This window comes from Chlorocebus sabaeus, chromosome 17, assembly GCF_047675955.1.
Source record: "Chlorocebus sabaeus isolate Y175 chromosome 17, mChlSab1.0.hap1, whole genome shotgun sequence".
Taxonomy (NCBI): Eukaryota; Metazoa; Chordata; class Mammalia; order Primates; family Cercopithecidae; genus Chlorocebus; species Chlorocebus sabaeus.
This window is the reverse complement of record NC_132920.1, coordinates 33,038,389-33,062,386: the sequence shown is the minus strand read 5'-3', so window position 1 is coordinate 33,062,386 and position 23,998 is coordinate 33,038,389. Positions and strand designations below refer to the sequence as shown.

The 23,998-nt window shown below is 41.0% G+C and overlaps 1 protein-coding gene across 1 annotated transcript; it reads left to right on the top strand.

The window, feature by feature from the left end:
- The first annotated feature begins 2,501 nt into the window (after positions 1–2,501).
- On the top strand, positions 2,502–8,912 carry MHC-DMB (major histocompatibility complex, class II, DM beta). Its single transcript, XM_007972986.3, has 6 exons — positions 2,502–2,787; positions 4,655–4,936; positions 6,108–6,392; positions 7,890–8,006; positions 8,165–8,200; positions 8,554–8,912. Exons 1-6 carry the CDS (start codon positions 2,733–2,735, stop codon positions 8,568–8,570), a joined length of 792 nt encoding a protein of 263 aa, XP_007971177.1. The 5' UTR covers positions 2,502–2,732; the 3' UTR covers positions 8,571–8,912.
- The last annotated feature ends 15,086 nt before the right edge of the window (positions 8,913–23,998 follow it).

Sequence of the window (23,998 nt, the reverse complement as noted above, 5' to 3'; positions counted from 1 at the left end):
AGCTCTACAAATTATGCACTCCCCATCCCATATTCTGCCCACTCCAACACACTTGACAGTTCATTAGCAGAGTTAGAGTATATAATCAAGGTGAGTGGGGGCAGTGGCTGGGAGCTATGGCAGAGCTTCAGTTAATCTCAATTAGTTACACGAGGAGTCTTTTGTTTTTGGTAATGACCTTTGTATGTATTTTTTTCTAACCATTTTCTCCGTAGGTATTAGATTTTCCTGAGATTGGGGACTTTGGGGGAGGGCAGCTAAGTGTGGTGTCAAGGGGACCCCTCCACATCTTCTTTTGTTTAGCTCACTACTTAATGAAATCCAAGAGTCCTCAGAAACTAAGGTGTGGAGAGGCAGCCCTGAAACCTACTGAGGAGCAGAAGGAAGCCAATTTAGAGTTTCAAGTTAGTAATGGAAAATTCATCAACTGTATAGTTCACAGTGGGATAGAAGAATGAATTGCCATTTAAAATCTGCTTTTTCAGGCCAGGCACAATGGCTCATGCCTGTAATCCTAGCACTTTAGGAGGCTGAGGTGGGTGGATCACTTGAGGTCAGGAGTTCAAGACCAGCCTGGCCAACATAGTGAAACCCCGTCTCTACTAAAAAAAAAAAAATTACAAAAATTAACCAGGCGTGGTGGCACATGCCTGTAACCACAGCTGCTCGGTGGCTGAGGCATGAGAATCATCTGAACCCAGGAGGCAGAGATTGCAGTAAGCCGAGATCATTCCACTGCACTCCAGCCTAGGCAACAGAGTGGGACTCTTTTTAAAAAGCCGTGAAAAAATAAATATGCAAATACATAAAATCTGCCTTTTCAAGGCACACACGTGACCAACAAGCATATGAAATAATGTTCAACATTACTAATGATTAGCAAAATGCAAATCAAAATCATAGTGAGATATCTCATTATGGCTATTATTAAAAAGTCAAAAAATAACAAATGTTGGAGAAGTTGCAGAGAAAACAGAAGGCTTATACACTGCTGGTGGGAACATAAATTAGTTCAGTCATTGAGGAAAGCAGTTTGGCAATTTCTCAAGAAACTTAAAGCAGAGCTACCATTTGTCCGAGCAATCCCATTATTAGGCATATACCCAAAGGAGTATTAATTGTTCTACCATAAAGACATACGCACATAAATGTTCACTGCAGCAGTATCCATCACAGCAAAGACATGGAATCAACCTAAATGCCCACCAACAGTAGATCGTATAAAGAAAATGTGGTATATATACACCATGGAATACTACACAGACAAAAAAAGACGAGATCACGTCTTTTGCAGCATCATGGATGGAGCTGGGGGCCATTATCCTAGGCAAACTAACACAGGAGCAGAAAATGAAATACTACATGTTCTCACTTTTATAAACATTGAGTACACATGGACACACAAAGAAGGGAATAATAGACACTGGGCCCTACTTGAGGGTGGAGGCTGGGAAGAGGGAGAGGATGAAAACACTGCCTATCAGATACCATACTTATTCCCCGGGTGATGAAATAAATTTGTATGCCAAATCCCTATGACAGACAATTTACCTATATAACAAACCTGCGCATGTACCCTTGAACCTAAAACAAAGGTTAAAATAATTAAAAATAAATAAAATATAAAATCTTACTTGCTATTCTCAAAAAATAAAAAACAAAATCTGTCTTTTTAGGGGAAGAAAAGTAGGAAAGCTTTATCTCATTTTCCTAGTGGCTTCATAATGCAGGGACCTGCCCCCAGGGAACAGGGTACAGTAGAGGAAACACATAGGGGTGTTTAGAGTTTGGGGGAAGGCAGGTGAGCTCTGGGCACTGACCCGTCACCAGCTATTTTTCAAGGAGTCTGAGTGGTGTTAACCCGCAGTCTACCCCGTGAGATTGCTCAGAGTGTAGGAGGATACGGTTTACTGGCTCCAGAAAGCAGCTATTATAATTGAGGAGGAAATGAAGCTTGACTGGCTAGAACAGAAGCAACAATGGAGGCCCAGGGAGGGATTTTCCAGGCCCCTATTCCTGATCTCTAAAGTGGCGCTGCTTCCCTTGTTCTGCAGTCTTGCTTTGAGACCAGACAATTCTGTACTCTGTCTGTGCCTCCTTCCTTCTCAGCAGCCCTGCCTCTGCCACCTGCCCCAGAAGGGCTCTGGGTCCTCTCATCTCAGGACAGACAAAGGTTTTTGTAATTATCTTCTTGGGTAACCTCCCTGTAAGGAATAGGAGAGGTTATCTGGTCCTGGTCTTTTGGGAGAGCATTGAGAGGAAAAAGTTAAACCAGTGGGCAGCCCAGGCTGCATACATCCTGGGAATATTGCGATTATTCTCTCCAGTAATCTAGGGAAATCTACTGGTTGTTCTGCAGAAAAAGAATTAAGAGAGAACAGGAGGCCTGTTGTCCAAGCCTAAGGCAGGATGAGGTTTACCTAGTAACTGATGACGCTAGGCTGAGGCACTCAGCGATTTGTCTCTACATCTGTCCCCGCCTACCTAGCAAATCTGTCCCTGTTTGGAACACTGGACTCCCGTGAGCTGGAAGGAATAGGTTTAATATCTAGGGGCTGGGTATCCCCAAATCACTCATTTGGGGGGATCAAGGGACCCGGGCAATATAGTATTCTGCTCAGTGTCTGGAGATCATCTACCCAGGCTGGAGCTTCTGGGACAGGTGAGGACCCACGGACCCTGGAAGAGCTGGTCCAGGGGATTGAACTCCCGGCATCTCTACAGAGCAGAGCATGATCATATTCCTGCCGCTGCTGCTGGGGCTCAGTCTGGGCTGCACAAGAGCAGGTAAGGACACTTATTCCGGGGACTCTCCCTTCCCCTGCTCCTGTTTCAGCATAAAGGTGTTCCGTTTTGTAATTGCATATGACCCCCTGGATAGTTTGTCTCCCTGGTATATATTCCTATAGCACTTTGTACTTTATCTTTGTAGCAATTTTAATGTACTTAATCTGTATAATTATCTGTGCAGTGTATATTCCCTGCTGGAATATAGGCAAGGACATTGTTCATCTTATCTATTGCTGCATCCTCAGCTCCTAGCCCAGTGCCTGCATGCAGCAAGTGCTTCGCAAATATGTGCAAACTGAATATTTAATATTTCCAGCACAGTACAAGGCTGACTCTTTCTCTTGACCCTTATTCTCTCTCAATAATTTGCCATAGTGAAGGTCTGTGTTCTGGGCAGCTTGTCATGTTCAAATATGCAAATAATCTCGGGGGGCCACTCCTATCCCTGTGCTTAGTCTTGCATAAAGAGGAGATTGGATCTAAAAACTTATCTACTATTTCTATCGACTCCCTCAAATCAGGCTTTCAGAAACTTCAGGGTATGAGCTTGGTCAGTAGACGGTCCCTGAGCAGGAAATCTGTGCCAGACTAACTGGATGTCACCAAGGCTTAGGTTCTCAGCTGAATATAAGAAAAATCAACTTTTTTTCTTCTATATGCTCACACTCAACACTTCTTTGACAAATTGTGTGGGTTTTTTGTTTTTTTTTTTTTAACTCATAGCAACCAATTATCCTACATTAGCTGGATATCCTATAATTCAATTCCATTGTGACATTAACTGGAGTTAACATAGAGTCCAAAGGTTAAAGACTCAGTCCCATAAGGCCGCCTCCATTTCAGACACCAATCACAAGTAGTAGCTTCCCGAGTTACCTACATCTTCTGTCCAACTTGGCTACAAATCAGAGGTTCCCATCACCCCCTCCTTGGGGTTGATAATTTGCTAAAGTGGCTTATGGAACTCAGGAAAAGTTTACTTACTATTGTAGACTTTTATAAGGGATATTTTATTTTAATTGATAATGATTATACATATTCCTGGGGTGGATAATGGTGTTTTAGTACATGTAATGTACAGTGATAAGATCAGAGTAATTAGCATATCCATCATCTCATTTATCATTTCTTTGTGTTGGAAACATTCAATATCCTTCTTCTAGTGATTTGAAATGATATAATGTATTATTGTTAATGATAGTCATCCCACAGTGGTATAGAACACTAGATTGTAATTTTGCATCCTTTAACAAAGGATATTTTAAAGCATACAAATGAACAACCAGATGAAGAAATACCAGGTCTGGAAGGGTCCCAATCACAGGAGCTCTGTCCCAACAGAATTGGGGTACTTCACCTCCTGGCACGTGGATGTGTTTACCAGCTGAGAAGTTCTCTGAACTCCACAGTTCCAGGATTTTTATGGAGGCTTCATCACATAAGCATGACTGATTATTAACTCGATCTCCAGCCCCTTCCCCTTCAGGGAGGATGGGGGAAGGGACTAAGAGTTCCAGGCTTCTAATCATGGCTTGGTCTTTCTGGTGACCAGCCCCTCCTCTAGGAGCCCACCAAGAGTTACCCCATTAGAACAAAAGACACTCCTGTTATCTAGGAAATTCTAAGCGATTAGGCACTCTATCTCAGGAATCAGGGTCAAAGACAAAATATTAGAACAAAAACAAAAGATGCACCTAGCATCCCTATCACTCAGGAAATTACAAGGGTTTTAAGAGCTCAGTGCAGAGCTCCTAAATATATGTCTATATGTTATATATATTTATTATTTATGTATATTTATTATTTATTTATTGTCAGGCCAATAGAAGACATTGACCTGCTCTTCCTTCCCTGACTCCTCTAGGTGGCTTCGTGGCCCATGTGGAAAGCACCTGTCTACTGGATGATGATGGGACTGCAAAGGATTTCACATACTGTATCTCCTTCAACAAGGATCTGCTGACCTGCTGGGATCCAGAGGAGAACAAGATGGTCCCTTGCGAATTTGGGGTGCTGAATCCCGTGGCCAATGGCCTCTCACATTACCTCAACCAACAGGACACCCTGATGCAGCGCTTGCGCAATGGGCTTCAGAATTGTACCACACACACCCAGCCCTTCTGGGGATCACTGACCCACAGGACACGTGAGCAGAGAGGGATGCAGAGGGGCTGCCAGGAAGTGCAGTTAGGAGGGCAGGCCAGGGAGGATCCCACAGTGGCCCAGGGGTCTGAGATTTGAGCAGCAAAGAAGAGAAAATGTGTGGATCTGAAATGTAGAAAGAGGGAGGATTGAACCTCAAGGGGAACAAGGTGGCTGACCTGAGTGGAACAGGAGTAGAGAAGGGGAGGTGAGGTTTGAACCGCGAGGAATCATGAGGGAAGCTTATGCAGAGGCTGGGGCATCTCAGGATGGGCACCCAAGATGTTCATGCCTTCTTATCCCAGATTTTGGTGTTCTAGATCTGAGGTGGGCCTAGGCATGGGAATATTCGGAATCCTAGGGGATCCTGACAGATGTTTTTTCTCACACTGAAACTCTTGCATTGACAATGGCTTGAAGTTTGTAAAAGTAAACTTGAAGCTCTCCACAGTACAGAATAGTGTGTTTCAAGGGTGGTTTCTGAACCACCTTTCTCAGAATTGCCTGGAGGAGGTGCTTGTTAAATATGCAAGCCCCTTGGTACCACTCATAATTTCTTCGATTTTTATTTAAGATTGTGTTTGAAAAATGTCAAGATAGAGGCAAGCAAGAGGGTCACCTAGGAGAGTAAATCAGTAAAATATGGCAGTGTTAGCAATCTCATTAATTTGACTACATTCATTCCAAATTTAAGAGTGAATCTTAAGTTAGGCTTGTTTCCTTAAACTATGTGAGGAGAAAAGGCTTTAACTAGCAAATTAATGTATTAAACAAGATTTGGAGAAAAATTCCTTTTCCACCTTAAAAAAACCCAATGTACAACTCTGGATTACTCTTAGCTTACTTATTTCAAATACTTTCCAGCTTACGTACTTGAAATATAATACAATGACTTCCAGAACAGCTTGCAGTTCAGATCTGGTTTTTACTAATTGTAATCAAACATAACTCTGGAGGAGGAAAGAAAGAAAGGGGCAATGAAGGAATATGAGAGAAGAAAGAGGAATGCAGGAATATATTCTAACGATTCCCTTTCAAGGGGCAGCATGGCAGGGGGGCTGGGGTGGGAAGTGGGTTGCAAAATCTATGAAGAGTTGTGTTAGAAAAAGAAACCAGGTTGGAGAAGAAGCCAGAATGTCACCCTCCTTCCTAAAGATGTTTTTTCTCCTATGCAGGGCCACCATCTGTGCAAGTAGCCCAAACCACTCCTTTTAACACGAGGGAGCCTGTGATGCTGGCCTGCTATGTGTGGGGCTTCTATCCAGCAGATGTGACCATCACGTGGATGAAGAACGGGAATCTTGTCATCCCTCACGGCAGTGGCCAGAAGACTGCCCAGCCCAATGGAGACTGGACGTACCAGACCCTCTCCTATTTAGCCTTAACCCCCTCTTACGGGGACACCTACACCTGTGTGGTGGAGCACATTGGGGCTCCTGAGCCCATCCTTCGGGACTGGAGTAAGTGTATGGCAGATGGATGGAATTAGGGTCAAAGCAGAGAAAATGAGATGTGGATCGATACATGGTACATAGTAGACAGCAAGGTGCTGAAAATGGGGACTGAGTCTGGAGGAATTTATGGGGGGCTTAGGACCAGAATTGGGAAATGGGATAAAGAAATGGAAATATTTAGGTTGGTGAAAAGGATTTGCAGTTTTTGCCATTACTTTTAGTGGCAAAAAACGCAATTACTTTTGCACCAATTTAATATTTCTATTTAGACTGTGCTGTTGTTGCTCTGGTGGTGTGGTTGATGTTGCTGCATCTATATTTGAGGGCGGGAGGGGAGCGTGCTTGCTTTGAAATGAGGATGTAAATTTGGCAATCGTATTTTCAGAACCCCAAATTGTAATACACTATTCTAGCCTCCTTAGATTTCAACTATTCTGGTGCCAGAAGCAGATGGGAGCTGAAGGAATGATGAAGGTTGAAGAAGGGGGACATTTCTTGGTGTGGGGCAGTACTACATTTGGCCTGCTCTACCAAGCATAGGGGAGTAGTCAAGCCACGGCTGGCAGACCATTTGGCGTGCATGCTCAGGGGCTAATGGATAAAGAATTACAGTTCAAACACTGTCGGGAGTAGTTAAAGGTATTGTGAGAAGTTGCACACAGCTTTGGGTATTCTTGGAAAAGAAAGAGAAAGAAATGAGAAAGAGGAAGGGTGTCTACAAAAGCCAGAGAACAGAATCTCAGATCAGCTGCTGTAACCAGGTTTTCCCCTTGTGGGAAGTGCTGTTTCCTGCTGGGCAGTTGGGAAGGGAATGGAGAACAGAGAAGACAGTGGAAATCACATGCTCACTTGAACTTTCCTGGGGAACATCTCCTCACAGGGTGTACAAGAACCTCCCTTTGGTAATAGAGTGTTCATTTTATCATGGGAGAAGAATCTGAGTGGGACATGATTCAGAACAGGACCAGCCCAAGGAAGTGCAGGGGCTGTGGAGTGGGATGGAGACAAGCTCCATGGGACATCTAGATGTAGAAGGTACACAAGTAGTAGGATAACTCACAGGATGGATCCACTGGAGGTTAAGACACGTGGTAAGACAGTGTAACAGGAAGCTGCTCAGTCGGAGAAAGTAAGGAAGCAAACATTGTCACCGTGGGGGCAATGGAGAGGACAGTGAGGAGCCCTTTATCCTGATAAGAGTGCCTTTTGGGTAAAGAAGGGAAAGAGGATGCCTTGAGAGGCGCTACTGTATTAGAGAGGACCTGGAAGCCAGGATACTAATTCTGGGGAGATGGGTTCTCCAGGCTTACTCTAGGAGTAGAGGCCCATGGGGCAAGGGTTTGATTTGAGAAAGATCATTTTCTTGGGAGTGGGTGGTGTGAGCTAGACCCTTGGAGCTGGGATAAAGGACCTTTTAACCCACTGAGAGGTGGCTGCAATAAATGGAATTGCCCTGGGGGTGAGCAACAGAAATTGGTTCAAGTAAGTTTCTATTTTTTGCAGCACCTGGGCTGTCCCCCATGCAGACCCTGAAGGTTTCTGTGTCTGCAGTGACTCTGGGCCTGGGCCTCATCATCTTCTCTCTTGGTTTGATCAGCTGGCGGAGAGCTGGCTCCTCTAGTGAGTGACTCCCTGAATTCCCATCCCCACTCTTGGTCCCAATCTCTGCTTACTTTCTGTTTGTGATTGACTCTCTCCTTCCTACCCCCTTTGCTATGAATAATGCTAGATACTTTCATCCACAAAGACTGGTGTAATCAAGTGTCTTCCTCTCTTAGGTTACACTCCTCTTCCTGGGTCCAATTATCCAGAAGGTAACATCTCTGTTGGTCTACTTCCCTACTTGTCCTTTGGTTGGGGTGCAGGTTAGAGGGTCAGTGTTGGGTTCAACTAATCTTGCTTATTATATGGGTGAGCTTCCATGAGGATCTAGCCAAGGGCATGATTTAAGCTGCCATTGCTAGGATTAAGAGCAGGAAGGAGCATCCTTCTCTTCTACTAAGTGGGGTGTCTGCAGACAGGAGGATGAAGGTGTTTCCTTTGTATTAGTTGTTGGTGCCCTGGAGTTCTCAATATCACTGTATTAAGGCATGGGATAGTTACAGTGGCAAATGATGGGGGCAAGTTGAGTTCAAGCCTCATTATCTCCCTTTTATTTATTCTGTAGGACGGCACATTTCCTAGAGGCAGAATCCTACAACTTCCACTCCAAGTGAGAAGGAGATTCAGACTCAATGATGCTACCATGCCTCTCCAACATCTTCAACACTCTGACATTATCTTGGATCCTATGGTTTCTCCATCCAATTATTTGAATTTCCCAGTCTCCCCTATGTAAAACTTAGCAACTTGGGGAACCTCATTCCTGGGACTATGCTATAACCAAATTATCGTCCAAGGCTGTATTTCTGGGATGGATATAATCTGAGGAAGGGAGTTAAAGACCCTCCTGGGGCCCTCAGTGTGCCATAGAGGACAGCAAGTCACTGGTGATTGTTTCGGAGAAATAAACTTTAGTGGAAATAATGTTTTTCCATGTCTTCTTCCTGGGGCCCTGGGGAAGGAATATGGGCAAAGCAGGGGCTGAGGTTAATTCTCTTCTACTTGAGTGGGGGAGAAACAGTGCCTTCTTCCATTTTCCCACTTAGACATGACAGAATTTGGGGGCCGTTTTCTGATTAATAATTCATAAGGAGAAATTAAACTGTGGTGGGATGGAGTCACGGAGTATGGGCAAGGAAGGGGATTAACAGCTTACTCACCCCATACAGGATCTTATAAGGATTAAATGAGTTCATACTTGTAAATGGCTAAGAACACTGCCAGACACACAGCCAGCCTGCAATAGTGACGTTAGCTATTTTCAGTTATTCAACTTTCTGGCCAGGCATTGTACCAGGTACTTTGATCCTCATCACAACCGTAAGGCAGACCCCTCAGACCCCTCAGGATTCAGGGAACAGAGCTTAACTCTGGATTGAGTTCTAGACAGTTATTTCTTCCATACCCTGAATGCAGAAGGGAACATAGCTTGAGTGATTATTTTATCTTAGGCACTGGGCTCAGACCTTTATATTTGTAGCTCCTTCTCTTCTCACAATAACCCCACAAGGGACAGATTGCTTCCCTCTATGTTACAGACAAAGGATATGAGGCTCAGAGACATTTAAGTGACTTGTCCAAGGTCAAAGAACAGATTTCTGTAGGATGTTTGTCTACCTGAGCTGGAAGTAGCAGATTACTTTATTCTGAAGACCCTCATGCTGGTGAGCACACATCTCTTCAGGGCCTCCGTTCTATTCCCTTCTAACCCAAGCCCAAGGAGAACCCTTTGGGGGAATGGACTCCACGCCATGGAAGAAAGGATGCTGGCTGGTGGTTTGTTGTCCCATGAAAGGCGACACCTGCTGGACACAGAAAGCTAGGGTGTGGAATTGTTTTTGGAATTAGAGTTAGGTACTAGAATGTGGGTAAGAAAAAGAAACCAGAAATGAGTTGATCTGGAACACATCCATAGTTTCTTCAGACGGATCCTTGGAATTAGAGCATCTCTTCTGGAAGGGGTTAACAAGAAGTCAGTGGAAGGACGTTAATGTCTATATTTTATCATTTTTATGTTTCATATTCATTTTTTTCTATTCACTGTTTTTGTTTTTATTTTTGTTCGTTTGACAAAGCAAACTCCTTTTTAAATTCTAGTTTAGTCTAGGAATGGGGCTTTGGGCCTTGTCTATAACTGGGCAGTTTTATTTATTATTTTTATTTTATTTATTTATTTTTTTTCGAAATAGAGTTTTTGCTCTTGTTGCCCAGGCTGGAGTGCGATGGTGCAATCTCGGCTTATTGCAACTTCTGCCTCCCGGGTTCAAGCGATTCTCCTGCCTCAGCCTCCCAAGTAGCTGAGATTACAGGCGTGCACCACCACGCCTGGCTAATTTTGTATTTTATTAGTAGAGATGGGGTTTCACCATGTTGGTCAGGCTGGTCTTGATCTCTTGACCTCAAGTGATCCACTTGCCTCGGCTCCCAAAGTGCTGGGATTACAGGCATGAGCCACCGCACTCGGCCTATTTGGACAGTTTTAAAGGCGAAGCTGCAGATCTGAAGGGTCTAGTTCTAGTCACAGCAGTGAGAATAAAAGTGACAGGACCCCAGAGGAAGGAAGTAGAGAGTTAGCTAACGGGACGGCTTCCAGTTCCTTTTCTAGAAATTCCCAGTGCAGGCTTTTCTCTGCCCTAACTTTGTAGGTTTTTTGTTTTATAGGAAAGGCTGTACCATTCCAGGTAAGGACTAGGGAAAAGTATATGTAGGTCTCCTACGATCCAGACAGTCAGAATACTATAGATAGAAAGGGGAGCCTTTACACAGGGGAATGAGTGGTACTTGAAAGGAAGGTGGAAGAAGGGTAATGGCGGACTAAACTGTAGGAGGATGAGGAGAGGAAAATGGATGCCGCATGAAGAGAATGGAATGTCAAACATGGATTGCCAAAAAAGGAGTGCATGCCTGTGTGTGTGTGTGTGCGCGCGCGCACTTGAGCACATGTGAGAGAAAGGAAAAAAAGAGAAGGAGTGGAAGAGAGTAGGAGAAAGGGAGAAAAGGGGCGAGAGGAGAGAAGTGGAGTAGGAGAAAGAAGGAGAGACACGTAGAGGGAGTGAGGGAAGGGAAGGAGGGAAGAGAGAGAGAGCTGGACTTTTGGGTTATACATAATCCAAGCTGCACAAAGAATTGTTTTCTCCCTTCCATGTCTTGTTGTTTTAAAAGCTGAACTTGGAGCTAGAATTGGTTTTAAAGGTCATCTAGTCCCACTCCCCTCCCGTGAAAGAACTGGGCCTGTGTTAACGAGGGCACACACAGTGCGGGGAGTTCCTCCAACACTTGGGGCAGGTAACAATATTTTACAGAAATGTGTTGACCCCATATTTGAGCTGCTTCTATTGACCATTAAAGACAGTGAGAATAAATCTCAAATACACCATGGGAGGTGGTATCCTTGGCATTTTTTTTTTCCCTGAGGGAGAGTATGCTCCTGGGTTCCAGGTTCTCTTTGCCTCCCGGCCCATGCACACATGCGTGTGAAAGAAACGGACAAGGTTGACATTTAATCCCAGTGTCTATTTATGAAAATTATCTTTAGGCCATTTTCTCAAGTTTTTCTGTTTCCACAGTAAAACTGGGCAAATCAGATGCAAATGAGGGTGGAGTTAAACCTCATCCTCAAGTCTTTTTTTTTTTTGGCTTGAGTGTCTGTCATTCCCAAGAGCCCTCCAACTGCCTTGAAGCAAGGCGTGGGGGATTTCTCCATGATGCTTTCTGCCACTACTTGGCCAGACCAGTCTCCAGGTGTTTCAGAGAGTGGAGAGGCCCCAAACCTATGGAGACTACTCCCAGATGGGGGGGCTCCTTGTTTCTCCAGACCCTTCCTCTTCCATTTCATATGAGGCTTCCAAGAGGCCCCTGACCACGCTGGTCTGGGGCAGGGAATAAAGAAATGGCTTTTATTGTATCACAGTCTCAACAGAAAACAGATGGCATACTCAAGTAGGACATTTCAAGGAGAGTTTATTCATTAGGAAAGTATTTACAAAGAAGTGGGTGGAGGATAGCTGTTACTACCCCAAGGTCCAAAGAGGCCAGGGACAGAAGGGGTTATCAGGAGTCAGAAGGACGGCAAGCCCTGTACAGTCACCACCTTGCCAAGAGCAGTGCCCTTCAGTCAAGGGGCACAACAGCTTAAGGTGACCTTGTAGGGAGGAAGCCAAGGGATTAGAAACACTGACCTCACTCCCCTCCTCCCTCTGCTCTTAGGCTGATGCTGGAAGCAAGAAGCAGCCAGGGAGCATGGGAGGCAGTTAATGCCATGCAGGTCAGCGCCTGAGGCAGAACCCAGGTGCAGAAGTATTGAGAGTGGGTCCAGAAGCACAGATGGAGGACAGGAAGCACATTCACTACAAGAAGGAAAAATGTCAATGTTGCGGGGTGGAGAGAGAGGTGCAAAAATTGGGCTTCTTTTGGCCTTGGACAACGATGAACGCATAGTAGCAACAGAAACTAAGTTTGCAGTTTCCTATTGGGGAATTTGGGAGGACACTCACTTCTGTTCTGTCTTTCCCACTTGAAGTTTGACTGTGGTTATACTGAATTTATAGAAATTTGGGGTTAACTGACTTGTTTTTATTACCAAATCATACCACGCAAAAACAGACTCTCTTCTCATTTATTCAAATCATTTTGTTTGCTCTTTATTATGGTTTTTAAATTTTACTTTTTCATAGTAGTCCTGAGTATGCTCAGTTAATTCTTAGACATGTTATAGCTTTTGCTGCTATTGTGATTGGTATCTTATTGCAATTCTACTTTTGAATCAGTAATTTCTGATGTAGAAGAATGTACCCAATCTAAGTGTACTGCTCAGCAATGTTAAGTATATTCACATTTTTGTGCAACCAATCTCCAGAACTCTTTTTCACCTTGCAAAACCAGAACTCTACACCCATCAAACAACAACTCCTCATTTCTCTCTTCCTCTAGCCCCTGGCTACCATCACTCTACTTTCTGCTTCTATGAATCTGACTACTTTAGATACCTTGTACAAGTGCAATCACCGAGTTTTCGTCTTTTGGCGATTGGCTTATTTCACTTAGCATAATGTCCTTAAAATTCATACTTGTTGCAGCGTGTAAGAGTATTTCCTTCCTTTTTAGGCCGAATGATAAGCCACTGTATGTATATGCCATATTTTGTTTGCCCACTCGTCTGTCTATGGACATTTTTGTTGCTTCCACCTCTTGGCTATTGAGAATAGTGCTGCTATGAATATGGAGGGAAATACCTGCTTAAGTCTCTGCTTTCAATTCTTTTGCGTTTATACCTAGAAGTGGGACTCTTGGGTCATATAGTAGTTTTATTATTAATTTTTTTAGGAACTGCCATACTATTTCCCATAGCAGTTACACATTTTACAATCCCACGAACATTGCATATAAAGGTTCTAATGTCTCTACATCCTCACCAACCCTTCCTTCCTTCCTTCCTTCTTTCCTTTCCTCCTTCATTTGCTCCCTCCTTCAGTCCTTCTCTTCTTTCCTTTTTCCTTTCATTTTTATAGTAGCCATGCTAATGAGTGTTAGATGATGTTATGGTTTTAATTTGCACTTCTCTAATAATAAGTAATGCTGAGCTTCTTTTCATATGTGTGTTTGCCACTTGTATATCATCTTTGGAAAAATGTCTATTGAAGTTCGTTGCCCCCTTTTTAATTGTTTGTATAAACAATTGTTGTTGGGTTTTATGAGTTCTTTATATATTCTGGATATTAACCCTTTATTTGATATATGATATTCAAATATTGATATATGTTTTCAAGTATTAGAAATTAATCAGTTTTTATAGGTTGATCTTATATGGGACAACCTTGCTGGATTCTCTTATTGGTTTTAGTGGGATTTTTGTTGTTGTTGTTGTTGTTGTTGTCGTTGTTATTGATATTCTCTCTGTTTCTCTCTTTTTCCAGGTAGATAATAGTATGATCTGCAAACACTGAGTTCTGTGTTTTCCCTCTTAATCCTTAGTGTTTTCTTTTTCATGTTGTTGACTAGGATCTCCAATGCTGTGTCAAACAGGAGGGTGATAATGAGCATTACTCTTAAAGGAAATAAACCTAAATATTCTCTATTAAGTATACATTTTGCTGTATATTGTAGATTCACATGCAGTTGTAAGAAATAATAAAAACAATCCTGTGTATCCTTTACCCAGTTTCCCTTGATGGTAACATTTTGCAAAACTATGGTACAATATCACAATTAGGATACATGGATACAGCCACAATGCAGAACACTTCTATGATCACAAAGATTCTTCACCTTGCCCTTTTCTAGATACACCCACTTCCCTACCATCCCATATCCCCCTTAATGTCTAGCAGTCACTAATCTGTTATCCATTTCTATGACTTTGTCACTTCAAGACAAATTTTTTTTGTCATTTTAAGACAAATGTTTAATAAATGGAAACATATAGTATATAAACTTTTGGGATTGACTTTTTTTCTCTCAGTGTATTTCTCTGGAGATCATACAAGGTTGTTGCATATATGAATAATTTATTATTGCCTGGTTGTATTATATGGTATGGGTATAGCAGTTAGTTTAGCCACCTGCCCATTGAAGACATCTGGGTTGTTTCCAGATTTGGCTTATATAAGTTTTTATGTGGACATAAGTCTTAATTTCTCTGGAGCAAATGCCCAGGAGTATACCTGCTGAATTGTATGGTGGTTGCTGAATTGTATGTGCTTATTTGCCATCTGTATATCCTTTTGATGAGATGTCTCTTCATGAATTTTTCCCATTTTCTAATTTTTAGTTTTTTAAATAAACTGTCAGACTGTTTTCCAGAGTGGTTGCACCAGCAATGTGTGAGTGATTGTTTTACTGCATCCTCACAGGCATTTGGTATTGTCACTTTTTTTTTTTTTTTTTTTTTTTTTTTGAGACGGAGTCTCGCTATGTCACCCAGGCTGGAGTGCAGCGGCATGATCTCGGCTCACTGCAAGCTCTGCCTCCTGGGTTCACACCATTCTCCTGCCTCAGCCTCCTCAGTAGCTGGGACTACAGGTGCCCACCACCATGCCCAGTTATTTTTTTGTATTTTTAGTAGAGACAGGGCTTCACCGTGTTAACCAGGATGGTCTTGATCTCCTGACCTCATGATCCGCCCGCCTCGGCCTCCAAAGTGCTGGGATTATGGGCGTGAACCACCACGCCTGGCTTATTGTCACTATTTTTTATTTCAGCCATTCTAATACTTGTGTGGTGAGATCTTACTGTGGTTTTAATTTGCATTTCCTTAATAGCTAATCATATTGAACATCTTTTCATGTGCTTATTTGCCATCTGTATATCCTTTTGATGAGATGTCTCTTCATGAATTTTTCCCATTTTCTAATTAAATTTTTTTTTTTTTCTTTTTTACTGTTGAATTTTTTAACTTTTTTTTTTTCTGAGATGGAGTCTTACTCTATTGCTCAGGCTGGAGTGCAGTGGCATAACCTTGGCTCACTGCAACCTCTGCGTCCTGGGATTACAGGCATATGCCACAATGCCCAGCTAACTTTTTGTAGTTTTAGTAGAGACAGAGTTTCACCACGTTGGCTAGGCTGGTCTCAAACTTCTGACCTCAAGTCATCCACTCGCCTCAGCCTCCCAAAGTGCTGGGATTACAGGAACGAGCCAAGGGGTCTGGCCTGAGTTTTGATAATTTGTTATATATTCTAGATACTAGTCCTTCGTTGCACACGATTTGCAAATATTTTCTTCCATTATGTAGCTTGCCTTTTCATTCCTTTACAAGTCTTTCACAGAACAACAGTTTTGAATTTTAATTAGGTCTAATATATCAATTTTTTCATTTTACAGATCATGTTTTTGGTGTCAAATCTAAGAACTTGTTGCCCAGATCTAGATTCAGAAGATTTTCCCCTATCTTGTTCTACAAGTTGTATAGTTTTACATTTTGCATATAAGTTTGTAATCCATATTGAGTCAATTTTTACAGAAGGTATGAGCCTTAGGTTAAGCTGCTGTTCCTCCTTCTTTTCCTCCTCGTTGTCTTTCTCTCCTCCTATGGCCCTTGGATGTTCAATTGTTCCAGCACCATTTATGTTTTTCTGATGTCTGCAGGGTGTGTAGTGATATTCCCTGTGGACATTTCTATCTTCTTTCTTTTTTTCTTTTTCAGTGTAGTCTGCTAGAGGTTCATCTGCTGACTGATCTTTTCAGAGAAGCAACTTTTTGTGTCTCACTCTGTGGCCCAGGCTGGAGTGCAGGGTGCAATGTCAGCTCACTACAACCTCCACCTCCCGGGCTCAAGTGATTCTCCTGCCTCAGCCTTCCAAGTAGCTGGAACTACAGGCGCCTGCCACCACGTTTGTCTAATTTTTTGTGGTTTTAGTAGAAGCAGAGTTTCACCATGTTGGGCAGGCTGGTCTCTAACTCCTGAGCTCAAGTGATCCACCTGCCCTGGCCTCCCAAAGTATTGGGATTATAGGCGTGAGCCACTGCGCTCGGTCTTCCTTTCTTCTTTAGGTGTATTTTGATCTTCTTTTTCTGGGTTCTTGAGATGAGAGTTTGGATTATTAATTTGAGTACTTTCTTTTTTTTTTTTTTTTTAAGAGACAAGGTCTCTTTATGTTGCCCAGGCTGGCCTTGAACTACTGGGCTCCAGTGATCCTTTCCTGCCTCAGCCTCCCAAGTAGCACCCAGTTTTTCTTCTTTTTAATGTGTGCATTTAATGCTAAAATTTCCCTTTCAGCACGGGTTTAGCTGTGTCTTATAATGTTTTTTATTATTTTGAAAATATTTTGTGGGGACATGGTAGGTGTATATGTTTCTGGGGTACATGAGATGTTTTGATGCAGATGTGGAATGTGAAATCAGCACATTGTGGAGAATGGGGTAGCCATTCCGTCAAGCATTTATCCTTTGAGTTACAAATGATTCAATTACATTCTTTAAGTTATTTAAAAATATACAGTTAAGTTATTTTTGACTATAGTCACCCTATTGTGCTATCACATAGTAGGTCATATTCATTCTTTCTACTTTCTTGTACCCATTAACAATCCCCACCTCCCCGCTCAGCTACCCACTACCTTTCCCAGGCTCTGGTAACCATCCTTCTACTCGCTATGTCCATTAGTTCCATTGTTTTGATTTTTGGATTCTACAAATAAATGAGAACATGTGATGTTTGTCTTTCTGTACCTGGCTTATTTCACTTAACATAATGATCTCCAGTTCCATTGATGTTGTTGCAAATAACTGGATCTCATTCTTTTTTCTAGCTAAATAGTGCCCCATTGTATGTATGTACCACATTTTCTTTATCCATTCATCTGTTGATAGACACTTAGGTTGCCCCCAAGTCTTAGCTATTGTAAACAATGCTGCAGTTAACATTGGAGTGCAGATACCTCTTTGAAATACTAATTTTCTTTCTTTCGGGTATATAACCAGCAGTAAGATTGCTGGATCATATGGTAGCTCAATTTTAATTTTTTTTGGAGGAACTTCCAAACTGTTCTCCATAGTGACTTAATTTACATTCCTGCAAACAGTGTACAAAGCCTTCTCCACATACTCACCAGTACTTGTTATTGCCTCTCTTTTAGAGACAAGCCATTTTTGTTTGTTTGTTTTTGTCTGTGAGACAGAGTCTCACTCTGTTGCCCAGGCTGGAGTGGAGTGGCCCAATCTCTGCTCCCTGCAACCCCCATCTTCCAGGTTCAAGCAGTTCTGCCTCAGCTTCCCAGTAGCTGGGACTACAGGCATGTCCCACCATGCCCAGCTAATTTTTGTATTTTTAGTAGAGACAGGGTTTCACCGTATTGGCCAGGCTGGTCTTGAACTCCTGACCTCAGGTGATCTGCCTGCCTCGGCCTCCCTCAGTGCTGGGATTACAAGTGTGAGCCACTGTGTCCAGCCTGGATACAAGCCATTTTAACTGAAGTGAGATGATACCTCATTGCACTTTTGATTTGCATTTCTCTGATGATTCATAACGTTGAGCACCTTTCATAAGTCTGATTGCCATTTGTATGTCTTCTTTTGAGAAATGTCTATTCAAATCAGCTCATTTTTTGTTAGGACTATTAGACTTTTTTTCCTATAGAGTTGTCTGAACTCCTTATGCATTCTAGTTATTAATCCTTTGTTAGAGGGGTAGTTTGCAAATATCTCCTCTCATTCTGTGGGTTATCTCTCCTAGAAATTTTTGATATATTGTATTCTTATTTTCTTTCAATTCAGTGTATTTTTAAATTTCCTTTGAGATTTACTTTTTGACTTGTAGATTATTTAAAAGTGTTTGCTTAATTTCTTGACTTTCCTCTGTCTAGTTTGATTCCAGTGTAGTCAGAGAACACATTCTGTATAATTTAAATTCTTTTAAATTATCAACTTTTGTTTTATGGCCCTGGATACAGTCCAACTTGGCATATATTGCATGTACACTTGAAAAGAATGTATATTCTGTGCAGCCAACAAGCATGTGAAAAAAATGTTGAGTATAACTAATCATTAGGGACATGCAAATCAAAACAACGAGATACCATCTCACCCCGGTCAGAATGCCTATTGTTAAAAAGTAAAAAACAACAGGTGCTGACAAGGTTTTGGAGAAAAGGGAACACTTGCACACTATTGGTGGTAATGTAAATTAGTTCAGCCACTGTGGAAAGCAGTCTGGAGATTTCTCAAAGAGCTTAAAGCAAAGTTCCCATACAACCCAGTAATTCCATTATTGGGTATATACCTAAAGGAATAGAAATTGTTCTGTCATAAAGACACATGCACGTGCATGTTCATCGCATCGTTATTCACAATAGCAAAGACATGGGATCAACCTAGATTTCTTTATCTGGTGTTCATCGACAGTGCACTGGATGAAGAAAATGTGGTACATATACACCATGAAATACTACACAGCTATGAAAAATGGGATCATGGCCTTTACAGCAACATAGAGGGAACTGGGGGCCATAATCCTAAACAAATTACCGCAGGAGCAGAAACCCAGCTAAATTGAGTACATGTGGACACAACCGGGAAAAATAGACACTGGGGCCTATTTGAGGGTGGAGGGTGGGAGGAGGGTGACCATTGAAAAAGTATCTATCAGGTATTATGCTGATCATCTTTCCTCTGTTATCTTTCTGTTATTGATTGATTTCTAATTTGATTCCATTACAGTCAGAGAACAATTTGTATAATTCAAATTCTTTTAAAATTATCTGTACACCAAACCCTTGTGACACACAATTTACCCCTATAACAAACCTGCATATGTACCCCTTGCACCTAGTAAAACCAGAAAAGTAAAACAACAAAAAAGGAACCAATGTGTATTCTGCTATTGATGGGTGGAGTGTCCTATAAATGTGGATTTGATCCTGTTGGTTAATGGTGTTATTGAACTCTTCTATATCTTTGCTAATTTTCTTTCTAGTTTTATTAATAGTTGTGAGAGTTGTGTCGAAGTCTCCAATTATAAATGTGGATTTTCTATTTTTTCTTTCAGCTCTGTCAGCTTTTGCTTCACATATTTTGCAGCTCTGGTGTTTTGGGCATACACATTTTTGATTGCAATATCTTCTTGGTAGACCAACCCTTTTATTATTATAAAATGTCCCTATCTTTCTCTGGTAATTTTTTTTTTTTTTTTGGCTCTGAAGTTTACCTTATCTGAGAATAGTACACTCACTCTTGTAGTCCTCTAATTAAGGAAAACATGTTGTATCTTTTTCCATCCTTTTACTTTCAAGCTGCTTATATTTGTGTGGTTTTGTTGTTGTGTCTTTGTTTGTTTGTTTTGAGAAAAAGTCTCAACCTGTCACCTAGGCTGGAGTGCAGCGGCACAATCTCTGCTCACGGCAACCTCTGTCTTCCGGGTTCAAGTGATTCTCCTGCCTCAGCCTCCCGAGTAGCTAGGACCACAGGTGTGCACCACCATGCCTGGCTAATTTTTGTATTTTTAGTAGAGACGGGGTTTCACCATGTAGACCAGGTTGGTCTCGAACTCCTAACCTACCTCAAATTATCCACTCGGCTTAGCCTCCCAAAGTGCTGAGAGCCACTAAGCCTGGACTATACTGTTATATTTAACTGGGTTTCTTTTTTTTTTCTTTTGTAGAGTGCTGGGTTTACAGGTGTAAGCCACCATGCCTGACCTGAACTGGGTTTCTTCATTGACGTATTTAGACCATTTGTATTTAATGTAATTTTTTCTTAATTTTTATGTTTAATTATTATGGGTACATAATCGTTGTATATAGTGAGGTACATGTGATGTTAATTACAGGCATACAATGTGCAATGAGCAAATCAGAGTAATTGGGGCATCTATCACCTCAAGGATTTATCATTTCTTTGTATTAAGAATAATGGAATTATTGATATATGTATTAGCTTGGGGTGCCATAACAAAATAAAATTAGGTGGCTTAAATAACAGAATATATTATCTCACAGTTCTGGACATTGGAAGCCTGAGATCAAGGTGCCAGCATGGTCAGCTTCTGGTAAGGGCTCTTCCTGGCTTATAGAGAGTTGCCATCTTCTGGGGGCAGAGCGAGAGAGAAAGAGAGAGAGAGAGGAAGGCTGGGAGGGAGAAAGAGCGAGAGAGCATACCCTGGTTTTTCTTCCTATTGAATTCATCCTATTGAATCACGGCACTACCCTTATGAATTCATTTAACCTGAATTATTTCTGAAAAAGGCCCTATCTCCAAATATAGTCCCATTAGTGGTTAGGGCTTCAACATAGGATTCTGTGGGACACAATCCAGCCTGTAGTAACATGAAGGGCTTAATTCTTTTTTATTTATGTTGTTTGTTCTTTCCAGTTTTCATCTCTGTTTACTTTTTTCTGACTTTCTGTGGCCTACTTGGGCATTTTTTGTAATGCCACTTTTATTTATAGTGTTTTTGAGTATATTGATGCATAACTTTTAAGTGGTTGCTTTAAGTATTACATATACATGTAACTTGTCACAGTGTGCTGGAGTCATCATTTACCATTTTGAGTAAATAATAAAAATCTTACCTTCCTAATTTATGTCCCATCCCTTTTTCTTCCTCACTGAAAATATAATTGTCTTAAATGTTTCCTCTACATACATTTAGAACCACATCAGTGTTATAATTTTTGCTTCAACCATCAAACATACTTTAGAAAATTTAAGAGGAGAAGAAAAATTTTATTGTATTTACCCATCTATTTGCTTACCTTGTTCTTTCTTCTTCCTTGATGTTCCAACGTTCCTATTTTATCATTTCCATTCTGTTTAGATAACTTCTTTTAGCCATTTTCATTATTTCTGGGCAGGTGTTCTCCCCCGCCCCCATCTCCACTGACCTCTTAGAGAGGGGGCCTCATTACTGGCTTGCAGCAATGAAATTCTTAGCTTCCTAAATGGTCTTCTTGGACACCACTGCAGAGTGATGTTGGAGCACCTTGTTACAGCTTCAAGAGGGTGAACGCTTAGGTTTCCCACTTGGTCTTTCTGGTGTGAGCAGCAGTAGAGTCACAGTTACTGCTATGGTATTTGCCTAGAACTGAGCATGTACTTTGTAGGCTCGACAGGCTGCCTCTGTCTTGGTCTTTTGGCTAGTGATATCAGGGCTTTTGTTGTTAGTGTCATTGGGGCTTTTTGTTTGTTTGTTTGTGCCAGTTGGTCTTTCCAAATTGTCAGTTTCTTCAGCTCCACGCCTGGCATATATGTGGTAAAAAGAAAGCTCAGGGAACTCACCAGTATGTCATTCCTCAGATCCTGAGATTCTAGCTGTTCTGCCTGCTCATCTCCACCTTTTAGAGTCGTCTTATGTTTGTTTTATATATAATGTCCAGAGTTTATAGTTGTACTTACTGAGACAAATAGGAAAAAGTATGTCTACTCAATTTTTCCAGAAGTCTTTGCTGTCAACCTCTACTCAATTAGTAGGTTTCCTTTTATTCCTGGTTTTCTAAAAGTTTATTTTTGAAACATAAATGGATTTTTGCATTTAAAAAATAGTTTAACAGAATTGACTTATTTCATTGTATTTTTCTTCTTAATCTCCTAATATAGTGAATTATATTGAGAGATTTTTAAAATGTGAAACATCTTTGCATTCCTGGGATAAACCCTATTTGTTCATCCTATAGTTACACATTTACTGTTGGTGTTATTTGGTTAATTTTTACTGAGGGTGTTGTATTTACTTTTATAAAGCATGCACGTAAAACTTGCCTTTCTTGTATTTCTTTGTTTGTTTTTGTAATAAAAATTTCTCTAAACAACAAGCTAGGCAGATTTTGTTCTTCATTCTGTTTCCTGGAATAATGAATAGAAATATATTTTCAAAGGCCAGCTTTTGTTTTTGTTCATCTATTTTATTGTTTTTAGTTCTCTATTTCATTGAGCTCCTTATCTTTACTATTTCCTTCCTCCTTTGGGTGTATTCTGTTCCTCTTTACCTAGCGTTTGAGTTGAACACTCAGCTCATTGATTTTGGTCTTTTTTTGTGTTTCCTAGTAAGTGTATTTAAAGGTAAAAAATTTCCCTCTAAGTTCTGCTTTAATCATATCTAACACATTTTGATATGCAGTGTTGTAATTTTTATTTAATTGTATGTATTCTTTGTATTTTTCTTTTAACTCACAGGTTATTGTGACATTTAAAACTTTTTTATTTTGAAATAATTTTATAAGAGTAGTACAAAGAATTCTTACATACACTTGTCCAAATTCAATGATTTGCAACATTTTGCATATTTGCTTTCTTTTTCTCTCTGTCTCTGTTTTCCACTCTGTTTTTTTCCTTAAAAAAATTAATATTCCTAAGTCCATTTTAGGGACTTATTCTAAAATGGTTATGAAAGAACATTAGAGAGAAAAAATGGTTTACTTTAAAATGGTTACGAAGTCTGAAGTTACACACACACATGCCCCTTTCCTGCTAAGTATTTCAATGTATTTCCTAAGAACAAGGACGTTCTCTTACATAAACACAGAAAAACAGTCATATTAAGAAAATTTAACTTGGATATAATATTAGCTAATCCACAGTACATATTCAAATTTTACCAGTTTTCCCAAAAAAGAACCTTATAACTCCAGCCACTCCCACTCTCTTGTCCTGCAATCCAGAATCAAGCATTTCAGTAAGTTTTCATATCTCTTTGGTAATTTTTAATGTGAGAGAGTCTATCAGTTTCTTATTTATTCAGGTTTTATTAATTAGCTTGAACTTACATAATTTTTTATTGTTTTGCCCTTCAAGAACTCTGCTTTTTTTTTTTTTTTTTTTTTTGTCTTTTTGGTCTAGTTTATCTATCAGTTTTTGCGAGACGGTTTGTAAAAATCATCAAATGTATTTTTTAAAAAACTCAATTTCTAACTGTAGTTCTTTCACTTGTTGCTTTATAAATTGTGAGGCTGTATTGTTGAGTTTATATATATTCATGATTACTATATCTTCTCGTTTCTTTAAAAATTACATGAGCCTCTTTTCTTTTGTCCTTTATGCACTTTATTTTTTTAATTTTATTTTTTTTTGAGACGGAGTTTCGCTCTTATTGACCAGGCTGGAGTGCAGTGGCATGGTCTTGGCTCACTGCAACCTCCATCTCCTAGGTTCAAGAGATTCTTCTGCCTCAGCCTACCAAGTAGCTGAGATCACAGGTGCATGCCACCACAACCGGCAAATTTTTTTGTATTTTTGGTAGAGACAAGGTTTCACCATGTTAGCCAGGCTGGTCTCCAACTCCTGACCTCAGGTAATCTGCCCTCCTCAGCCTCCTGAAATGCTGGGATTACAGGTGTGAGCCACCGCACCTGGCCCAAAATAGGTTTTAAGGTTAAAAATAAAGTGCAGGCTGGGCGTGGTGGCTCACGCTTGTAATCCTAGCACTTTGGGAGGCTGAGGTGGGTGGATCACCTGAGGTCAGGAGTTCGAGACCAGCCTAACCAACATGGTGAAACCCCATCTCTACTAAAAATACAAAATTAGCCAAGCATGGTGGTGCATGCCTGTAATGCCAGCTACTCGGGAGACTGAGGCAGGATAATCGA